The sequence below is a fragment of the Sorghum bicolor genome, chromosome 6 (genome assembly GCF_000003195.3).
Source record: "Sorghum bicolor cultivar BTx623 chromosome 6, Sorghum_bicolor_NCBIv3, whole genome shotgun sequence".
Classification (NCBI taxonomy): Eukaryota; Viridiplantae; Streptophyta; class Magnoliopsida; order Poales; family Poaceae; genus Sorghum; species Sorghum bicolor.
The window spans coordinates 57243917-57262737 of record NC_012875.2 but is presented as its reverse complement, the minus strand read 5'-3'; the positions used below and the strand labels follow the sequence as shown (position 1 = coordinate 57262737).

The 18821-nt window shown below is 48.1% G+C and overlaps 3 protein-coding genes across 3 annotated transcripts; all 3 read right to left on the bottom strand.

Annotated features, from left to right (window-relative positions):
• LOC8066848 (glycine-rich protein 2) lies at nt 833–1957 on the bottom strand. Its single transcript, XM_002447119.2, has one exon. It carries the CDS (start codon nt 1841–1843, stop codon nt 1196–1198), a length of 648 nt encoding a protein of 215 aa, XP_002447164.1. The 5' UTR covers nt 1844–1957; the 3' UTR covers nt 833–1195.
• LOC8066847 (organic cation/carnitine transporter 4) lies at nt 8467–12358 on the bottom strand. Its single transcript, XM_002447118.2, has 3 exons — nt 11889–12358; nt 9097–9967; nt 8467–9005 (listed from the first exon to the last, which is right to left on the bottom strand). The coding sequence occupies exons 1-3, from the start codon at nt 12283–12285 to the stop codon at nt 8687–8689; spliced, it is 1587 nt and encodes a 528-aa protein (XP_002447163.1). The 5' UTR covers nt 12286–12358; the 3' UTR covers nt 8467–8686.
• On the bottom strand, nt 14606–16680 carry LOC8066846 (anthocyanidin reductase ((2S)-flavan-3-ol-forming)). Its single transcript, XM_021463793.1, has 5 exons — nt 16342–16680; nt 16034–16203; nt 15762–15962; nt 15293–15672; nt 14606–14889 (listed from the first exon to the last, which is right to left on the bottom strand). The coding sequence occupies exons 1-5, from the start codon at nt 16499–16501 to the stop codon at nt 14736–14738; spliced, it is 1065 nt and encodes a 354-aa protein (XP_021319468.1). The 5' UTR covers nt 16502–16680; the 3' UTR covers nt 14606–14735.

Genomic DNA, 18821 nt, shown 5'->3' with positions numbered 1-18821 from the left:
CCACATCTTTTCACTTGTTCCGCAACAAAACAGCACACCCTTATAATCTGCAGCTAATAACTCCCTTCTTGGAATGATGAAGTCTTAAAACTTTGGGGTTCGTTTCAATCAAATCTTGGAGAATGCAATTAGGCAATCATGCAAACTTTGGGATTCGTTTCTAAACAAATCTTGGGAAATGCGATTTGGCTTTGCTATGGATTCACGGACGGAGCGGGGGAAAAGGTAAAATGAAGATCGGCCATGGTATGGGAAAAGTAGAACTGTACTCCAAACAACAGCACACGGAAGTTGGAATCCGAGCAGGAAAGGAAATCAGAAAAAAGAGTAAAGCATCGCTTATCGACAAAGCTGTCAGGCTTAGCAACAGAAATGGAACCGCCCCGCGATGCGGACAAAACAGAGCCTGGCGCGTCTGCCCTCTGGCCCCTCTGTAGTGTTGTGCCGCGCGTCTGCCGAACGCCAACGCCCATGCCAACCAGAGCCAGAACCCAGACGGTCTCTGTTGCCAAAGCAGCCATGCCAGTCTGCAGTCTGCACTGCACCGCCTGGTGCCTGCTTGCTTTTACCACCCCTTTCTTTACCACACCATCTACCTCTTCGCCTTCCGCACCAGTTTTCATCTTCGGATGAACTGAAAAATTCGTAGTAATAATTCCCCACCTCACCCACACATCTAACACAGGAGATGCTGCGGTTTTGCATCATAATTCAGTCTAATCTAACACAAAAAAGCCGCTGAGATTGATCGTTGCAAAGACTACAAACGAAACAAGAACGAACACCAACCAAACAATCAACAAACACAGGCATTCCACTGTTGGATCCGAGATCAAATGGCCAACCGACACGATTGCATTGATATATTATAGATAGTTCATGACTGATAGATTAGGCAGAGCCATCCATGAAAATGGCTGCCATACAACTGACGATTCCAACAGAAAGAAACTGATACTGCTCCAACACAGATCCAAACTACTAAAGATAGCCCCATACGGCTTGCTTTTCTTGCTACCACCACCTACGATACGATAGCATCGACGAGAACGAAACACGACACTGCTACTACTGATAGATAACTGGCTCCGACGACTTCAGGCAGAGTCAGCCGAGCGATACCTTGAGCGGGTAGGGAAGCGGGCGAGAGACGACATGGGACTCCGCCGGATCCGACGCGACGGTGGCGCCGCGCCTAGCGCATCTTCTCGGGGCAGTCGCGGGAGATGTGGCCCTCCTGGTGGCAGTTGTAGCACTCGCGGCCACCGCCGCCACCTCCGTAACCACCGCCGCCGCCACCTCCGTAGCCGCCGCCGCCGCCGCCCTGGGAGCAGTCCCTTGCCATGTGGCCCTCCTCGCCGCACTTGAAGCAGCCGCGACCGCCGCCGCCACCACCACCGTAGCCGCCTCCGCCGCCGCGGCCGTAGCCGCGGTCACCTCCACCACCGTAGACACGGTCGCCGCCGCCGCCATAGCCGCGGTCACCGCCTCCACCATAGCCGCCGCCGCCGCCGTAGCCGCGGTCACCGCCTCCACCGTAGCCGCGGTCGCCCCCGCCGCCGCCGTAGCGACCACCGCCGCCGTGGCCTCCGTCGGGACGTTCCCCGCCAGCGAGGTTGCCACCGCCGGGCGCGGTGACGTCCATGGCCTTGGTGCGGCCGTCCTGGCCGCTGCCGACGGTGTACTCGACGGCCTCGCCCTCCTTGAGGCTGCGGTAGCCGTCGCACTTGATGGAGGACTGGTGGACGAAGAGGTCCTCGCTGGCGTCGTCGGGGGTGATGAAGCCGAACCCCTTGTCGACGTTGAACCACTTCACGGTCCCGGTCACCCTCTCCTCCGCCATATCTCCTCACGCCGCCGGCCGGACACCCACGAGAACCCTCCTCTCAAACCCTAGAAACCCTAGATGGAAGGGGAGGCGGACGCTGCGAGAGGTGAGGGAATGAGGAGAGGAGGGCGACTGGGGTGGCCTATTTAACGTGGACTGTCGAGAATCTGAGGCGACCGGGCCCGCTGGGGTTGTTGTGGTGGGATGGAACGCGGAGGTTTTCTGAATTACACTGACATGTGGGTCGTGTTATAGTGGGTCCAGATGTCTGTTGGTAGAAGCGACAAAGAAGGTCTTTTTCTATTTTGTGAGATGAGGAAAAACGGGTTTTGGCTTCCTACCGTTGGATTAGCCAATACCAGCTCAAGTTATTTTATTTTTTCTTTCGTATAGGATTATTATTGGGCACTACGGTATAAAAAGATTAATTATGCTTCCTGATTTGACGTACTGTGTTTGTATATTTGTTCCTGCTCAGTTTTTTTCCCCTGTTTTCAAGATTATTAGGGTAGCTAGCCGTTTTAGACATTAAAATAGGAAGAACATTGTCAAGTTTTATGGAGGATTTGATTAATAGACATAATAAAAGTGGATGAATATCGTCAAGAGGTTTTATGGAGATTTTAAATATATGATGAGTAACAGAACTAAAGTTGGCAGAAAGTTGATAAGTCCGATTCAGCAGTAATAAGTAATTTTTAGAAAATTAAGCTGCTTAGACCGATTCCATTTGTTTTTACAGGTTAAGAATGAGAAAGGCATACAGTAGGAGGTATTCATTCCGTTCAGGCTTTGCTTGCTGCTGTCTTTTTAATTTGCAGCTGTGTTTGGCTGGCTGCTTTGCACAACTCATTGATTGCAGCTTAAAACTATCTGTATCCGATAGCTGTTTTGATTCTCTAATTACAGCTAGTATAGCCGTTGAGGGTAGGTTGTTCCGTTGTTGCTACAACACAGCCGCAAGAAGCAGAATCACGCTGTGTTACTGTATTTTAAGGAGTATTTTCTTTTATTATGGTTTTTCAAATATCTGTGAAAGGTCATAGAAATAATAATCCAATGCCAAGTCTTTTGCTCTTTGCACACTAAACAAAAAATGTTGCACGTAGTTTAATTTTTATAGTGCTCAACATTCATAGATCCTAATATACCAAAACACGAAGCTCTGTAAACTCACGAAAAAAAATCCTTATTAGTGAAATGTACTATGTTTTTTTTCCAACAAATCAGTCAATAATAGTTATTGCTATGGATTGTTGAGCAAATAAACAAGTGGGGAACAGGAACAGCGGAACTTGAGACATGGCGACTAGCACGGAGACTGACCAACATCGCGTCGCGTCGATCGCACGCACAGAAGCACCAAACACGATAGATCGTGGCTCGCGATCAGAAAGTCTCGTGGAAATCCACCCGGGGTTCACGGGCTCACACGGTCGGTCTCAGCGGCCGACGCCACGGGCCACGGCACGGCAGGCACGAGCATGAGGCCATGCTGCCGCGCGCGCCCCGGTGCGTGAAAGCCGAAGAGACCCGAAACGGAAGGCGGGCGCGGGCGCGGGCGGGACCGCAACCAACACCAACGGGGCTGGCACTGGCAGGCAGGCGCGGGACGTGACAAGTCCAACTCGGCATTTGATTCTGCGTGCTTTGACCGTCCTGCCAACCTCTCGCAGCTTGACCGGCTGCGAGACCACAAGTCCTGAACCCCGCCGAGCGCCGTGCAGTGAGATCTTCTCTCTTCACGAAACCCCCCCTACCTAATTTAATTTCTTTGCTTTTTTTAAAAAAAAACTTGATCAAACCTAATTAAATTTTAACTAAACTCATTGTGAAATATATTAAAAATACTAACATTTTCAACAAAAAAATATATAATATTACTAGTGAATATATTTTCTAAACAAACACATCAAAGATAGAAATATTGACAATATCCTTTAGATTTAGTTAGATTTGGGAGAGAGAGAAAAGATCGACTATATGAATGCAGTTTCTTTTAGCACAGGTGGAGTATATTCCGTGGCATATCTAACAAAACAGGACAATTTTGATAGCCAAAGCCAACAAGGGCCTTGTTCATCCCGAAAGCCAAAAGGTTTTCAAAATTCTCCGTCACATCGAATCTTTCTGCATATGTATAAAGCATCAAATATAGATGAAAATAAAAATTAATTGCATAGTTTAACTGTAAATCGCGAGACGAATCTTTTGATCTTAGTTATTCTATAATTAGACAATATTTGCCACAAACAAACGAAAAGTGCTACAGTTGCGAAATCTAAATTTTTTTCGCATCTAAACAAGGCCAAGGTTAAATTTAGAATAAAACTGCAACAACTTATAATTCAAAATATAGCAGGTATTAGCTAACTCTTGTAGCCACAATGATAAAAAAAATTCAGTCATGTACTCATTGCACTTTAAAAATGGAGAATTAGTAAATTATATTAGATCTTGGTGGTTAGTGATGTAGATTTGTATTTATTGTGGGATAACTTTTAAGGATAACCACAATGCATTTGTATTTTGGAATAAGTAGTCCATATGATTAGGTGAGTCCCGTGACAATAGTCCATAACTTCCATCGCTAGTAGGTCCAAATAGTCTGTACATGGCACGAATCAAGAAAGAAAGAGAGATAGAGAGAGAATAATGGTTTTTTTATTGCTTACGGCTAATTTTTATTATAAACTACTCTATAGCTCATCCTGTACTTCGGTTCGGTTCGGTACTTTGGTTCCTCGGAAAATAGCTACCGATCGGTTCCTTCTAAAAATCGGTACCGAGGAAATTCAGTTTCGGTACTTTCGGTTCGGTTCCGGTATTTATCAAAAAATACCGAACTGAACACACGAACATATAATAGCAAGTTCAAAAGCTAATTGTGACATAATTTGGAAATAATTCTTAGAGAATAATAGTGTCAAATACATACATATACAAGTCCACAAAATTATATGAGTATAGTACCACAAGTATAAAATATAATAGACTAAAATAGTGCTATTAATAATATAATTACACTCAAACTCAGCACATTTCGATAAATTTGGTTCCCCGAGGTAAAGTACCGAATTTACCTCGGTAAATTCGGTTCCTAAAAATTAGGAACCGAACAAGGTACCGAAAAATTCAGTTTCGGTACTTTCGGTTCGATTCTCGGTATTTTCGGTTCGTTTCTCGGTATTTTGTGCCCAGGCTGATCTATAGCTAGTTTCACAATGTTACCAGGACCTTTTTAGTTTCAAAAAAAAATACAAAAATTTTTAGATTGCTCGTTTACATCGAATCTTGTAGCGCATATATAGAGTATTAAATATAGATGAAAAAATTAATTACACAGTTCACTTGTAAATTTATGAGACGAAACTTTTAAACCTAGTTAATCCATAATTAGATAATATTTATTAAATCCAAACGAAACCTTTTAAATTTATTTAATCTATAGTTAAAAAATAATTAGCAAATAACAACAAAAATACTTCAGCACCTGTACGAAAATCGCACGCTGAGAGATAGTACAGGATCCCGACACTCGGCGTCGGGCCCAGCGGCCGGAGCCTTTTCGTGGGTCGGTCCTCCCCGTCCCCGTCCCCGTCCCCGTCCCCGTCCCCTGGCGCGTCGCGACTCACGAAAGTCACGAGTCCGTCCAAGCGCCCCGATCCGTGAAAGGAAGGCAGAGGAGAGGAACCCGAAGAGGAAGGAAGGGGCGACGGAGACGACGGGACCGGACCGGAGAGCCCAGCGTCCACCCCAGCCCCCAGGGCCGTAGCGGCGTCGCGTGGCGCAAGTCCGGGACGGCAAGGCAGCAGCTGAGCAGGAAGGGACGTGACAACTGACAAGTCCTTCACCTTGCGCACTTTGACTGCTTGACCGGGTTGTTGTAGCACACAGTTGAACCTATGTTGACCATAAAAAATATAATTACGGGAAAGGCGTCAGTCAAATTAACCTGGCTTTAATTTAATTTATATGAAATAGTATTACATTTATATTTTCAAATAAATTTACTTTTATAATAATCTAATGGTACTTATTCTGTCTCAAAAGTGTAAGTATTTTTTTTCCATATAATTTTAGTTAAAATTAAAATTATTTGACTTTTTAAAATTTCAGAATTGCTTTCTATTATGGACGAAGGGGGGTAGTATTCAAGACCAGAATATTTTTTTTCGAACCCTATATTTTGAAAACAAAAAAATGGAATAAACCTTGTACAAAAGTTCATGTACTGCAAATTTTCTCCCCAAACTACTCCTAGTAATTAGTTTTCAACTTAGAAAGGACAGGTCCCTACACAAGTGTGTTATTTTTTTTTTAAAAAAAGCTACACTTTGCGGCAGAAAGACATCCGTTTTTTCGTTTGGGTATGGAATGGAGTAGCGTTTCAAACGTCTGCTTTGAACAGGAAGACCACATGTTGTCATTACGCTATCGGTTGTCTGCACATCGATCATCGATGGATGATGATAGATGGACGTCGAGGATTTGTTTCCATAGTCTTGAGGTTCCTACAACATTGGTCGTCGTCCTCGGCTCGCATCGCATTTGCATGCAGCAATGGGGTCGTACTCGCGTCACTGTCTCGTTCTCGTCCGGAGCGGAGGTGGCCACGCAAACATTGCCCCGGTTCTGCTCACGGACTCACGGTCACGGCGCTGCTGGATTTGCCTCGTCCCTCTCCTGTAGTCCTCTCGCCTTGCGCGGCTCTCTCTCTCTCTCACACACACACACACAAAAGGCCGGACCTGAGGCCCAGCCCCGGCCTGCTGCGCGTCCTAAGGCCCGGCGTGAGGGGAATGATGTCGTGGGCCGCTTTGATTTATACTTTTGCTTTGATCTTTTTTTAATAAAAAAAAAGAGAAAGGGATGTGATGACTTTGTCACATATTTAGTTCGTTTTTTTATTTTGTTTGTACTGCACCACCACCATGAGATCTATGAACCTATGTCCACGATTCATATATTCCATAATATAATTTATGCAATAACAACTTATTTTTATATAATGTAGTTACTTTTGTACTAAATATATATCGACTTTTGTTGATTTGGCTTGCAACTATACATATACATATGTGGACCAGTCTTAACACGAGCTGGTGTCTATATATAACTTGAAGAAGTTTATGTTGATGATATCAATTTAAGTTTTCTACACTGTAATTGTGTATACTTTACGTTTTATATTCAAGGGTTGAAATAAGTATACCGATTAGACGTCACAACGACCATACATATTAAGATTATGTGGTTTCCCCTATGGTTTTTTCAGGTTGCTGCTTTGTAGAGTTTTGAATCGAAGTCTGGTATATTATTTGTTCATAATGATTAGGGCTATCACATCCCTACTAATTATAGGTGGTAATGTACATCTCTTAGGACAAGCACACTAATTAGGGGTCGTAACAAGGATACTAGTATTTTCAATCACCTTTATAAATGCTCCTACTATTAGAGACGTGTTTAGATGCACCTGCCTCTAGAGTCGCCACAATTTGAAGTATGTAGTGATCTAGGGTCGTTGTGGGGGTTGAGAGTACGATTTGCCTCCTAGTTTACAACATGTTGTCATCCAGGGTCACTCTAGAGGTTGTGACCATGGATTACGCCTAGTTTAACACTTGATGTACATGTTCTCCAGGAGTCATGAAGGAGGTCAGACTACGGTTTGTCCCCTAATTGCAACGTGTTTTGATTTAGGTTTGGCGGACAGTTCTTAACTATCTCACTCTTTGACACTAATTTGCAACTTGTTGTGATTTAGTATCGCTATAGGAGTTTTGACCATGGATTAATTAGCATCTAGTTTGCAGCATGTTGTAATCAAGGGTTGTTGCAGAGGTTGTGACTATAGTCTCCCAACTTCCTTGTTTGTAACTTGTTATGGTCCATTGTAGGGTGAGTTGTGACTATAGTTCCCATTTGTTTGAGTCTCGGCGCATGTCCGCAAAAAGAGTTTCCCCTTATATGTAGCAGTCCTTCAAGCTGCGGGATTTTGATATTTGTAAGTTGTTGTTCATAATATTATGACGTCTAAAGTTCTTAGATCTATATCAGCCATCCAAACAAAATAAGTGCCTACTATTTTCTAAAAAAAAGTGTACTCTCTCTATATAGAATTTAGAGGTCGTTCTAGTGCTCAAGCAAAGTTGAGGAAAACAGGTCCTTTAGGGAAAGAAGTAGTATTTCAAAGTCGTCTAGGAGAAGGAGTAGTATTTTGGACGTTGATACCCTTGTATGCGCGCGCTTCGTCTCCCACGCCGCAGCAAAAGTTGCGCCCATGAGGACTCAAGCTTGAGACCTCTCTCGAGAGACATTGCAACAACCAATAGAGCCGGAATTCCGTTGGTTTGTACGGTATACCCGTAACCCTATTTAATAAAGACAAATAGGAAAAACTCAATTCTATTTAATGACTTTTTAATATGCACAAGTATAATCATGTTCTAAACGACATTTAAATTATATATGGAGGGAGTATTTAGTTCTATGGTATGGGAGACCAATTTTAGAGTGAAATTGCTCTACGTTGAAATTAATGCTCTGTATTTATGTTTTAAAAGCTGATGTTGTGCTAAACAGGCCTTGCGTTATTGTGGCATTGCGCTACCTCCACGTGTTGGAAACATGAATTTTGTCGAGCAAAACAACACGTGCATATATACCTGTCTTAAACGATACTGGACAGTATTCATAGGACCAGTATTCAGTAGACTGGACAGCGGAGATGCAGATTCCGACGATGCAGCTCTGTGCAAACACTCCCAGTAAACATGAGACTACACCGAAGACCGTTTATCTGAGCCCCCAACCTTTGCCACCGACTTGACAGACCTCGCCCCATCGTCTCGATCACTTGAGAACGCTCTTCTCCCCTTCCTCCAGCCCTGCCATGGTGTCGTACAGGGGCTTGTTCATGGTCTCCGGCAGGTAGAAGACGAGCAGGCCGCCGACGATGCCCGAGGCGCCAAACACCGCGAATGGCAGCCTCTCTCCGAGCATCACCACCAGCGGCGCCACGATGGCCCCCATCTGCGTGGCCTGCGCCGTGCACCCCAGCGCCGCGTTCCGCACCACCGTCGGGAACAGCTCCGCCGTGTAGATGAACAGCAGGTTGTACGTCGCCGCCATGCCGAAGATGCCCACCACGCCGCACGCCATCCGCGCCACCCTGTACACATTCGCGTGCAGTTTGCAAGTGCACGTTCGTTAGTGGAAATAGTTCAGAAGAATTGAATCTTTGATGAGCTGACAAATTAAACCTCATGATCCCTGCGCCGGGTATGAGACTCCCGGCGGTGCAGAAGATGCCGCTGAGCAGCATGGTGCCGATGGCGAGAGGCTTCCGGCCGAAACGGTCCAGGAGCAGCGCCGTGAGCAGGTAGGCGGGCATCTCGGCGAGCGAGTTGACGACGACGGTGACGTAGAGGTTGGTCTTGAGGTTGACGACGTTGAGGCTGAGGCCGTAGTACACCACGGAGGTGAGGAGGTTGATGAGCACGGAGAGGACGAGGCGCACCCGCGTGGTCCGCGACCGGAACACGTCGACGATGGATCCCGAGGACGCGGCGGCCGCCGCCGCCTTGGCCATGCCCGCACCACCTTCCTTCCCCTGCTCCTCCTCATCATCCTCGTCCTCGTCGTCGAGCTTGAGCGTGAGATCCTCAGGTACGGCCCTGCCATTAGTAGCCGCGATGGCGCGGATGACCCTTAGTGCGTCGTCGGGTCGTCGGCGGACGAGGTACCACCTCGGCGACTCGGAGACGAACGGCACGACGGCGACGGCGAACACGAGCGAGGGAATGGAGGTGACGACGTAGAGCAAGCGCCAGGAGCGCGGGAAGAGCGCGGCGACGCCCGCGAGCGCCGCGATGCCGCCGGAGAAGAAGTAGAAGGTGGACATCCCCGCGGCGCCGCGGCGGGCGGGGCCGACGGGCTCGGTGGCTAGGACGAAGGCCAGCACGCCGACGCTGCCCGTGCTGAAGCCCGTGAGGAGCCGCAGCGCCGCGTAGGCCCAGTAGTTTGGGGACGCCGCCGTGAGCAGGCCGAAAGCGGCGTTGAGGATGCATACCACCTGTAGCGACCCCTTCCGGCCCAGGAACGAGTCCGACAGGTGGCCGAACACGCCCGCGCCTGCATGCAGAGGAAAATTAGTTTGGCCTTGTTTAGTTTTGTTTTTGGGTATTTAACACCTTTGTTTGTATTTAGTAATTATTATTTAATTATGGACTAACTAGATTTAAAAGAGTAAATTACAGATAAATTATATAATTAGTTATTTTTTATCTATATTTAATACTTTATGTATGTACTGCAAGATTCGATTTGATGAAGAATTATGAATTTTTTTAGATTTTAGGTGCAACTAAACAAGGCATTAATAAATAAATAAAGGAGGAAAGGACTCCTAAAAAAGGTTAATAAAGGAACATATTGGATTGGAAGGCCCTGTCTAGCTGAAAAACTAGCCCAGAAAAAAGCCCACGCCAAAGAGGCCCGCCCATAGGCTGTGGGTGAGGTTTTGTCTGCTTGTGTGGGGCAGAAATGGAGAGGCAAGCGATTTTTGATTGGCTGAGCCGTGACATCCTCCGCGTCACAGCCGACGTGGCACTTGGCGCGGCGGGGGCAGCCACGTAGCCAAGCTACGGCGAGGCAATCTGCTCCACGCGTGCGTGCGTGTCGCGTCGCGCTACGGCGTCTCGTGGACCAATCGGTGGCTGACGAGAAGAGGCACGGAGGATCCGTTGGTTCCCAACTCCGCATTGGCCTTTGCCTTTGGAATGCCTCAGACATGACCAGCCTGATCACTGTATGTGTGTCTATGAGTATATATCCATTGACCATTTCCAAATCATACACTGTGGATGTATTTTTGTTTAATTCATCTACTGTATATTATTTATCTATCGTCACGCGGTGACAAGTTGATGGATTAAATTAATAGCAGAAGCGAAGATGGTACGAAGTTAACATGATAGCTGCTGGCATTGTAGAATAATAATAAGATAAGGTAGACCAGCTCCAGATCTCTGTAAAACCGAACCATAGATAGCCACGAGTATAGCTACTGACTGACACGGCTTCATTTGTTCTGATCTGATCTGTGAATGCATCCACATCTATCCAGCGTCCAGATTCTTACGCTAGTCCAGAGCCACTGGTTAGTGGATCGGATCCAGCGGGATGCTAGGATCAGCCGAAAAAGATTCCTCGGTATATCTCGTTTCACCAGCAGCTGTGACGCTGGGAAATTACGTATCTGAGCGGGACATCTGCATGAGACCATTCCAACCGTCTCCCTGCGCACAATAGATGGGTACATAGAAAAATGCCAATGTTGAAACAGAGACGGCGGCTGCCGGGAAAGCTACGGCGCCTACGGGACAAAACCGACAAGAGCAAAAGATGCGCCGCATGCAGCTCTCAAGTCAAACAACGGCGCTGCACTTTTGCCTAATTGCTCTCGCCGTCTATCAAATTAACAGGTCCATAGTAATCTCGCACATGTATACGGCGCCCGTGATGGTGATCGTCTGCGCATGCACTAACCCTAGTCAGTAAAGAGGACCGCGATGAAATGGCACTGACCATCTCGTCGTCCATGTACCGGATCAGATCAGACACACCATGTGGACAGCACACAGCAGGTCGGCACTCGTGTCGTGCCGGTGGCCGAGCCGCCGCCCGCCGGAAGCGAAACACTCGACGGCCTGAGCGGATTAGCGAAGCGAATTAAAGTAAAGCAGCACGACCACGAGATCGCGTCACGTCGCCCCTCTTGTGTCTTCTCCTTGCACGCGTTGACGCGCGTTGTAGCGCTCCCTTCCTAATATGGCGGGACTTGAATAATCCAGCTCCGCGCGCTACGTACGTGCCTGCTGTGCTTTCAAATCCCCCACCCAGGTGTCGACCCCAAAATGCCATTATTGGCCAAAACTAAACCATTTCCTAACGACGAACGCGCATCAGAAAACGAATCCAGATAGTACACGCACGGCACGGCGAAATGGAACGAACGAATTAGAGCACCGAGCACAGCAGAGCGAGCACTGACCGATCATGCAGCCGGCGAAGAAGACGGCCTGGGCGAGGCCGACCTTGTACCGCTCGCCGCAGACGAGCCCCCACTCGGCGACGGTCGACGACGACGCCGCGGCGCCGCCGCCGGCCCACTCCCACCCGCCGCCGGCGCAGGACGTGGGCGGCTCCCGGTCCGCGAAGATGATCACCATGGTGTGCAGCGCCTCCAGCGCCCACGCCGCCGACACCGCCACGAAGTGCCGCAGCTGCCACCGCCCGAACTCCCCCGCGTACGACGACAGCGCCTCGTCGATGCACACGCGCCGACCCTTGCTGCTGCTCTGACGACTCTTCTTCCCCGCCTCCTCGCCGTCATTGCCACCCGCGCCGCCGCCGGCGCAGGCCGAGAGGAGCGGCTCCGTCGTCGACATGTCTGCTACTGCTAGCAGTATTGTCGCTTTGCCGCCGCGCCGTGCGTTCCCGGGCGCCGGGCGCTATTTGTAGTTGTATAGGCGTCGCAGCTGTCTGTTAACGGCGTCGTGCTTCGGTTTCGAGAGGACCAAACGCTCAGTACTATTCACGGGCGTCCGTCGCCGTCGCCGTCGCGTAAGCTTCCGCGACTCCTGGTAATCGACGGCTGTGATGCAAATGCAATCATCGACTCTGGACACTGGACTATAGAAATCGATTTGCAACCCCGCCGCCGATGCGTCGTATCTGGACGCGCTTTGCGGACTCTGGCAGTGACATGTTTTAGAACCAAACGTTCAAGCGTGTCGACAGTTCCAAACTTCGGTTATTTTGAGTCAAGTCGTATAAACGTAACGTTTTTTCTGCTAAAATTGATTTTTTTCACTTCTTCTTCTGTGGCCTTGTTTAGTTCTCTAAATTTTTGTTTTTTTGCTACCGTAGCACTTTTGTTTTTATTTGACAAACATTGTTCAATTATGAAATAACTAGGCTCAAAAGATTCATCTCACAAATTACAGATAAACTACGTAATTAGTTTTTATTTTTATTTATATTTAATGCTCCATATATGCGTCCAAAGATTCGATGTAATAGAAAATTTTGAAATTTTTTGCGAACTAAACAAAGCCTGTATTTGTGTATAGGTCAGGACTTGCACAATCTATTAGATTTGTTTATGCACTTATAAGATAAGTGCATCACCCTCTAATTTGTTCTTGCTCCACCACTACAAAACGATGCAAGTTGACAAGACTGTGTATTTGGATGGACCGGTGTCGCTGTTGTGCTCGAAAGAGACGGGGGCCGGTGGTGGAACAAGAGAAGCGCGCGCACCTGCATATTGAGAAATCAGAACAGCATCATCAATCAATCACCCTTCACCGTGGGGTACGTACATTAGCCCAGGCTGCTGCCACGCAGCCAGATCCACATCCACCAAAACGCGGACGTACGGCGATCCGTCGGACGGAGAGATCCGATGCAATCCTCTCGTGATCAAAATCACGCACCAGCAATGCAAACGGCAAACCCCGTGATATCCGACTGACACGCATAGGCGCATGTGCCGCCGGCCCGCGCCGCGCGCCGTTGTGGAATGGAATCCCTTCCTTTGGCCCGGCACCGCGGTCCGCGCCACTGCTCCGGCCGGCAGCTCTCAGCCACGCCCACGGTCGAGGTTTCGGCACCCTGCACACGGCAGCAGCGGCGCGCTGGCCTGGCCCGGGGGATAAGACGGACGGGGCGGCACGACGGCTGCGTTGGCAGCATGCGGCATTGCTGTTGCTGTGCTCGGCAGTCGGCACCAAGCATATGCAATCGGATCTCGCCATCTCGGTGTGGCCAGACAGAGTGCAAGTCCTGACCTGACGGCTCGGTTTGGCGCTGCTTGCGTAGCCCTCGTCATCACCTCCCTGATCCGCGGGGCCAGGAGGGGCTGTGCTTGTACGGCGCATGCCCAAGTGGCGCTTCGTTGCGCGTGGCGGCTGCCGCCGGATGGCAGCTGAAGGAAGCGGCGAGGCCGTGCGAGGCGGTGGCGCTGCTGCAGAGCAGAGATCCACGGCTTCCAGGGCCCCGCGGCCAAGTCCACTGCAGCCTTCCACAGCACGATGGGCCTGCTCCCTCGTTCTTTGTCGCTCAGCTTACGGCCCGCCTCTCGTATGTTGTTGGGCCGAACAGCACAAAACTGTGATGCTACCTTTTTATTTGTTTGAGCCGAACAGCACGATTTTTTTTTTGTTTTATTTACACCTCCAAGAATTAAACTTACTACGGAGTACGTATGTACTATAAATAAATCTAGTCCATATATCTACGAAGGGAAGATATATAAGGTTTCTTTGCAGTCTTTTGTACCTTACACATATAGTGGTTATGGTCCACTTATTTCCATTATAAATTTTCTTGCTTCTTGTGTCTGAGTCGGCTATAAACCTACAATCCGTGTCTACTCTCACTCCTCTCATTTTTCCTTCACCGCAGCATTTAATAGCTTATAGTCTGTTATTATACTTGCTGTAAGCAACCAACCACAGAACCACCACCTGAGGCTAGACTCCTCCAACCTATATAGACGGTAATAAGGTCGCACAGGACAAATCTGTTCACTGGTCTAAAAAAACTATGACTGAAAATAGTGTTCGCTGATTTATCGTGAGAGAAAAATACTATTGGCTAAGACAAGCGAACGGGCTGCAACACCTAGCAAATATTGTCCTTAAGCCAACCGATCGCCTCTTGGTTTCCTCCAGGTAGCAAATATGCACGTACTACTTTGTAGTATAATAAGGGGATTAAAATGATATTCATGAAAGACAAGACGCCGACGGGAACCACAAATCATTTGGTGATCCCATCACGTGATGAATTATATAGAACAAAAGGAATTAAATTAAAAAGCAGGGACATATCATTAGTGGAGAAGATTGCCCAATGTCTTGCCGTACTGGATTACGTCTCCGTATATCGCATCCAGGGTGCTGTACTTGAACTGGAACCCCTCCTTCACCAGCTTCGCCGACGACAGGCTCACTCTCGGCTTCTCCAGGAGCTCATCGTCACTGGACCTGCAAGTTTAATTACAATAAGTAATAACCGGCATGCATCAGAGTGAATTTTTCCGTAACCGGCATTGACGCGATGTACCACTGACCGACACAATAATGCTACCATTATTTGATCATCATTCAAACAACTAATTAATAAAGCAATAATAATGTTTTTTTAGCAAAGCAAAGCAATAATAATGTTACTCGCTTAGGGTACTCACAATGCAAGACTCTATCACAGAGTCGAAGACACTTAATTACATATTATTTATGGTATTTTGCTGATGTGGCAGCATATTTATTGAAGAAAGAAGTAGAAAAAATAAGACTCCAAGTCTTATTTAGACTCCAAGTCTACATTGTTCGAGGTAATAAATAACTTTAGATTCTATGATAGAGTCTACATTGTGAGTGCCCTTACTGCTTTATGTCCACGTGGTACTGCGTGTACTTGTCTGCCAGGAAGCGGGCGATCTCGACGACGGTGGTGCTGACACTGCTGCAGATGTACCTCCCGGGCGCCGCCGTCGCCGTCTCGGCGAGGAACACCTCGGCGCGGCAGAGGTCGTGCAGGTGGACGACAGGCACCGCGCCGAAGGACTTCTCGATGCCTTTCAGCATGGCCAGCGCTGCCTCGTCGCCTGATAGCATGGAGAGGCTAGCCCGGACGCTCGCGTACGCCTCGCGCGCCGGCGACGCGCCCACGGTGAGGACCGGGCACACGATGGCCAGGCTGATGCCGTGCTCCTGCGCGAACCTGAACGCTTCCTTCTCCGACAGCACCTTGGAGATGACATATCCCTGGCGACGCAGTGCAAACACACATATATAGTATAGGTAGTGAAGACGTACTGTAGTGGTGCACCGTGCACGTATAGACAGACATATACCCAGGCTGGCGGCCTCTCGGCGGTGACGTAGTCCAGGTCGGACCAGGAGTGCTCGTCCAGCACGTGGCCGTCGCCCTCCAGTGGACGGATGCAGATGGTGGAGGCCGCCGAGGTGAGGACCACGCGCCTCACCGTGCCGGCCTTCAAGCACGACCTCATCACGTTCAGAGTTGCTCGCACGGTCGGCTCGATCTGCTCCGTCTGCCGTCGTCACCATGCATCACAACGCAGCGCAAAAGGCTAACCGGCGGAGGTCGCACCACCGTACGTACCTCCGGATTCTCTGACGTGAGGTTCACCGGAGCGGCGACGAGGAAGGCGTAGTCGCAGCCGGCGACGGCGTCGTCGAAGCTGCCTTCCTCGTCCAGGTCGGCGCGGAAGACCTCCAGGTGGCCGAGCGACTGCAGCTCCATAATCAGGTGGGAGTTCTTGTCCATGTCATCTGCGTTCGTTCGTTCGTTCGTTATTCAGATCGATTTTGTTTGTTTTACGGTTGCTAATTTAATTAAAGTAATTACGTGCCCTCATCATCAGGTATTCAGGTTAGCAGGGAAGGAGAAGCAAATGACGAAATGCAAACCTGGATTTCTGACAGTGGTCTTGACGGCGTAGCCCTTGTCCAGCAGCATCTTCACCAGTGCCGAAGCGATGTAGCCGTTGCCTCCGGTGACGCACGCCGTCTTCTTCCTCCCCTTGCTAGCACTAGCAGCACCCGCGCCCGCCGGCATACTGGCAGACATAGATGACGGACGATGCGGATTATTGGCCTCTCGCTCCCTCCCAGAATCGGTCCGTATGCGACGAGATGGTGTGTGTCTTTCTGACCTCAAGTGTGGTTGCCAGTTGATTGACACAAAAAAGGCGGAGCCTGATGCCTGCTACTCCATTTATGTGAATGAAGTATTTTATTAGAGCAACTCTAAGAGACTCTCTAAATCCGTTCTAAATGCTAGGAATAGAGATTTTAGAGCAACTTTAACAGTTTTGTATTTTTTGTTTGGCAAAATATGAAGTTTGTCAACTCACAAACGAATATGGCAAATATAAAAAGAGTCAATCTCCAACCGTTCTCCATAATTTCTTTGCAAAAAATAGAATTATGGATCCACTCGTTGCCCATGCTTTTTTCCCTCCTGCGTCGTTGTCAGTTCGCAAATATAGGCATCTTCTATTCAGGATTTTTCACTAGCCAAAAATAAAAAACGAGAATGACTCTCTAAAGTGCGCATGTGAGATAAAAAATCTATTGGAGAGTGAAAAAAATATAGAAAACGTTTTTTATAGAAATAGTTCTCTAAATGATGATATAGAGAATGAGATTTGCGAAAACTCTTAGAATTTTTTTTATGTAAAACATAAATAATCGTCTATATACTCCCGCTTAGAAAACGACCGATTGCGATGCCGTTGGTCTTGAATTGATCCTCACGTTTTGGAATGGATGTATGCTTGGGGCAGCAGCGATCGAAGCTGACACCTCCTCGGATGACAGGGGCGGAGCTGCGTTGCTCATAGGGGGTGCAAATGCACCCCCAAAAAATTCAAAAATAGTATATTTGGTTAAAATTTCACCATACATGTACCTCTACAAACTATCTTTATGCATTCACAAGACAAGTGCACCCTTCTCTAATTCACTTTAGCTTCGCCAGTGTCGGATGATGTGGCTGCCGCGCGCACACACACACACTGCCCGCCCACACACACAAAAAAGAAGAGAGGCACGCAAATGGAAGAAAATTCTATGGACGCTAGGTCCATATAAAAGCAGCGGAGGTACCAGACAGCGATCCAGGAACGCGTGTATAATGTCCCCCTGATACGGAAAGCAGAAACCAGTGAAAGCAAAGCGGAGGCCAGTAAAAGTGGGCAAAAGCAGTAAACGTGCTGTAAGAAACGTAGGTAATCAGGAAACCAGGTAATTCAGCTCAGAATCAGCTCCAAACATCGCCAACCACCGGGTTGGAAAATCGAGCGGACCAAAAAAAATGACGACACCGTTTCTCTAGAGAAGCCCTACGGGTATTCTAGTAGGGGTTAAATTCATCAAGGACTCTAGGCACAGGCAAACGGAGAAGTTGGGCCCGGGAGGAATAGAGGAGGAAGAGTAGCATGGGACCAAGACAAGAGGAGTACAGTATATGGTTTGATTCTCGCGCCCAACATTTTGTGCATGGACCGATAGAAAGAAAAACACTTGTTGCATTGTAGACAACAGGCCTTTCTCGGCCCGTTATAGTAGGGAACAGTGTAGAGATGCATGGATGAAATCAAAGCTGCTTGGTGGACAGAGGTCTTGTTTAGTTCACCCAAAAAAACAAAAAAATTTAAAAATTTCTCATCAGATTAAATTTTACAATATATACATGCAACATTAAAATACCTGTTCTCTGCTATCGTGGCATGGTAGCTGCACGGGTCAGAGAGCATCACAATCGACACTCACAAGGTATCGTTCAGATTACTCACGCCATTCATAATCCAACAATCAAACCTCGAGTCCGAAATCCACTTCACCATTTGCAAATACTAGCAGTAATAGTAGACAACAATCTGTATCCAAAACCATCGCAGGGCAGATGGCATCGGCAAGAGCGCAATGGACGATGGTGCTGGCCTACGACGTGACACGGAGAGGACCTGACCATGATGGCAATGCTCGCGTTCGCCCACGGTCGTCCACGGAGCGATGATATCCACGATCGAGTCGCACCGTCGTCGCCACTCGCTATCCGCCATGTCAAATACTGTCATTGTCACCATGTCGGCTTGTCGCTGCCACTTGTACTGCTAGCACTCGTCTCAGGATTCAGGAAGGATCGGACACACACGGCGGCAGGAGCACCGAGCGCTCTGGAGATGACACATGACAAGAAGCAATCATGCAGTGCAGGGACACAGTGCGAGAAATATCTCTCTCCGTCTCCACCATCCACCAAACAAAAGTCGAAGCGTGCTCGATCAAGACCAACGTTTGCATACCACCCCACACTCGCTGTCTGTCGCACACTCAGTAGTCAGGCCTTGTTTAGTTCCCAAACAATTTTGCAAAATTTTTCA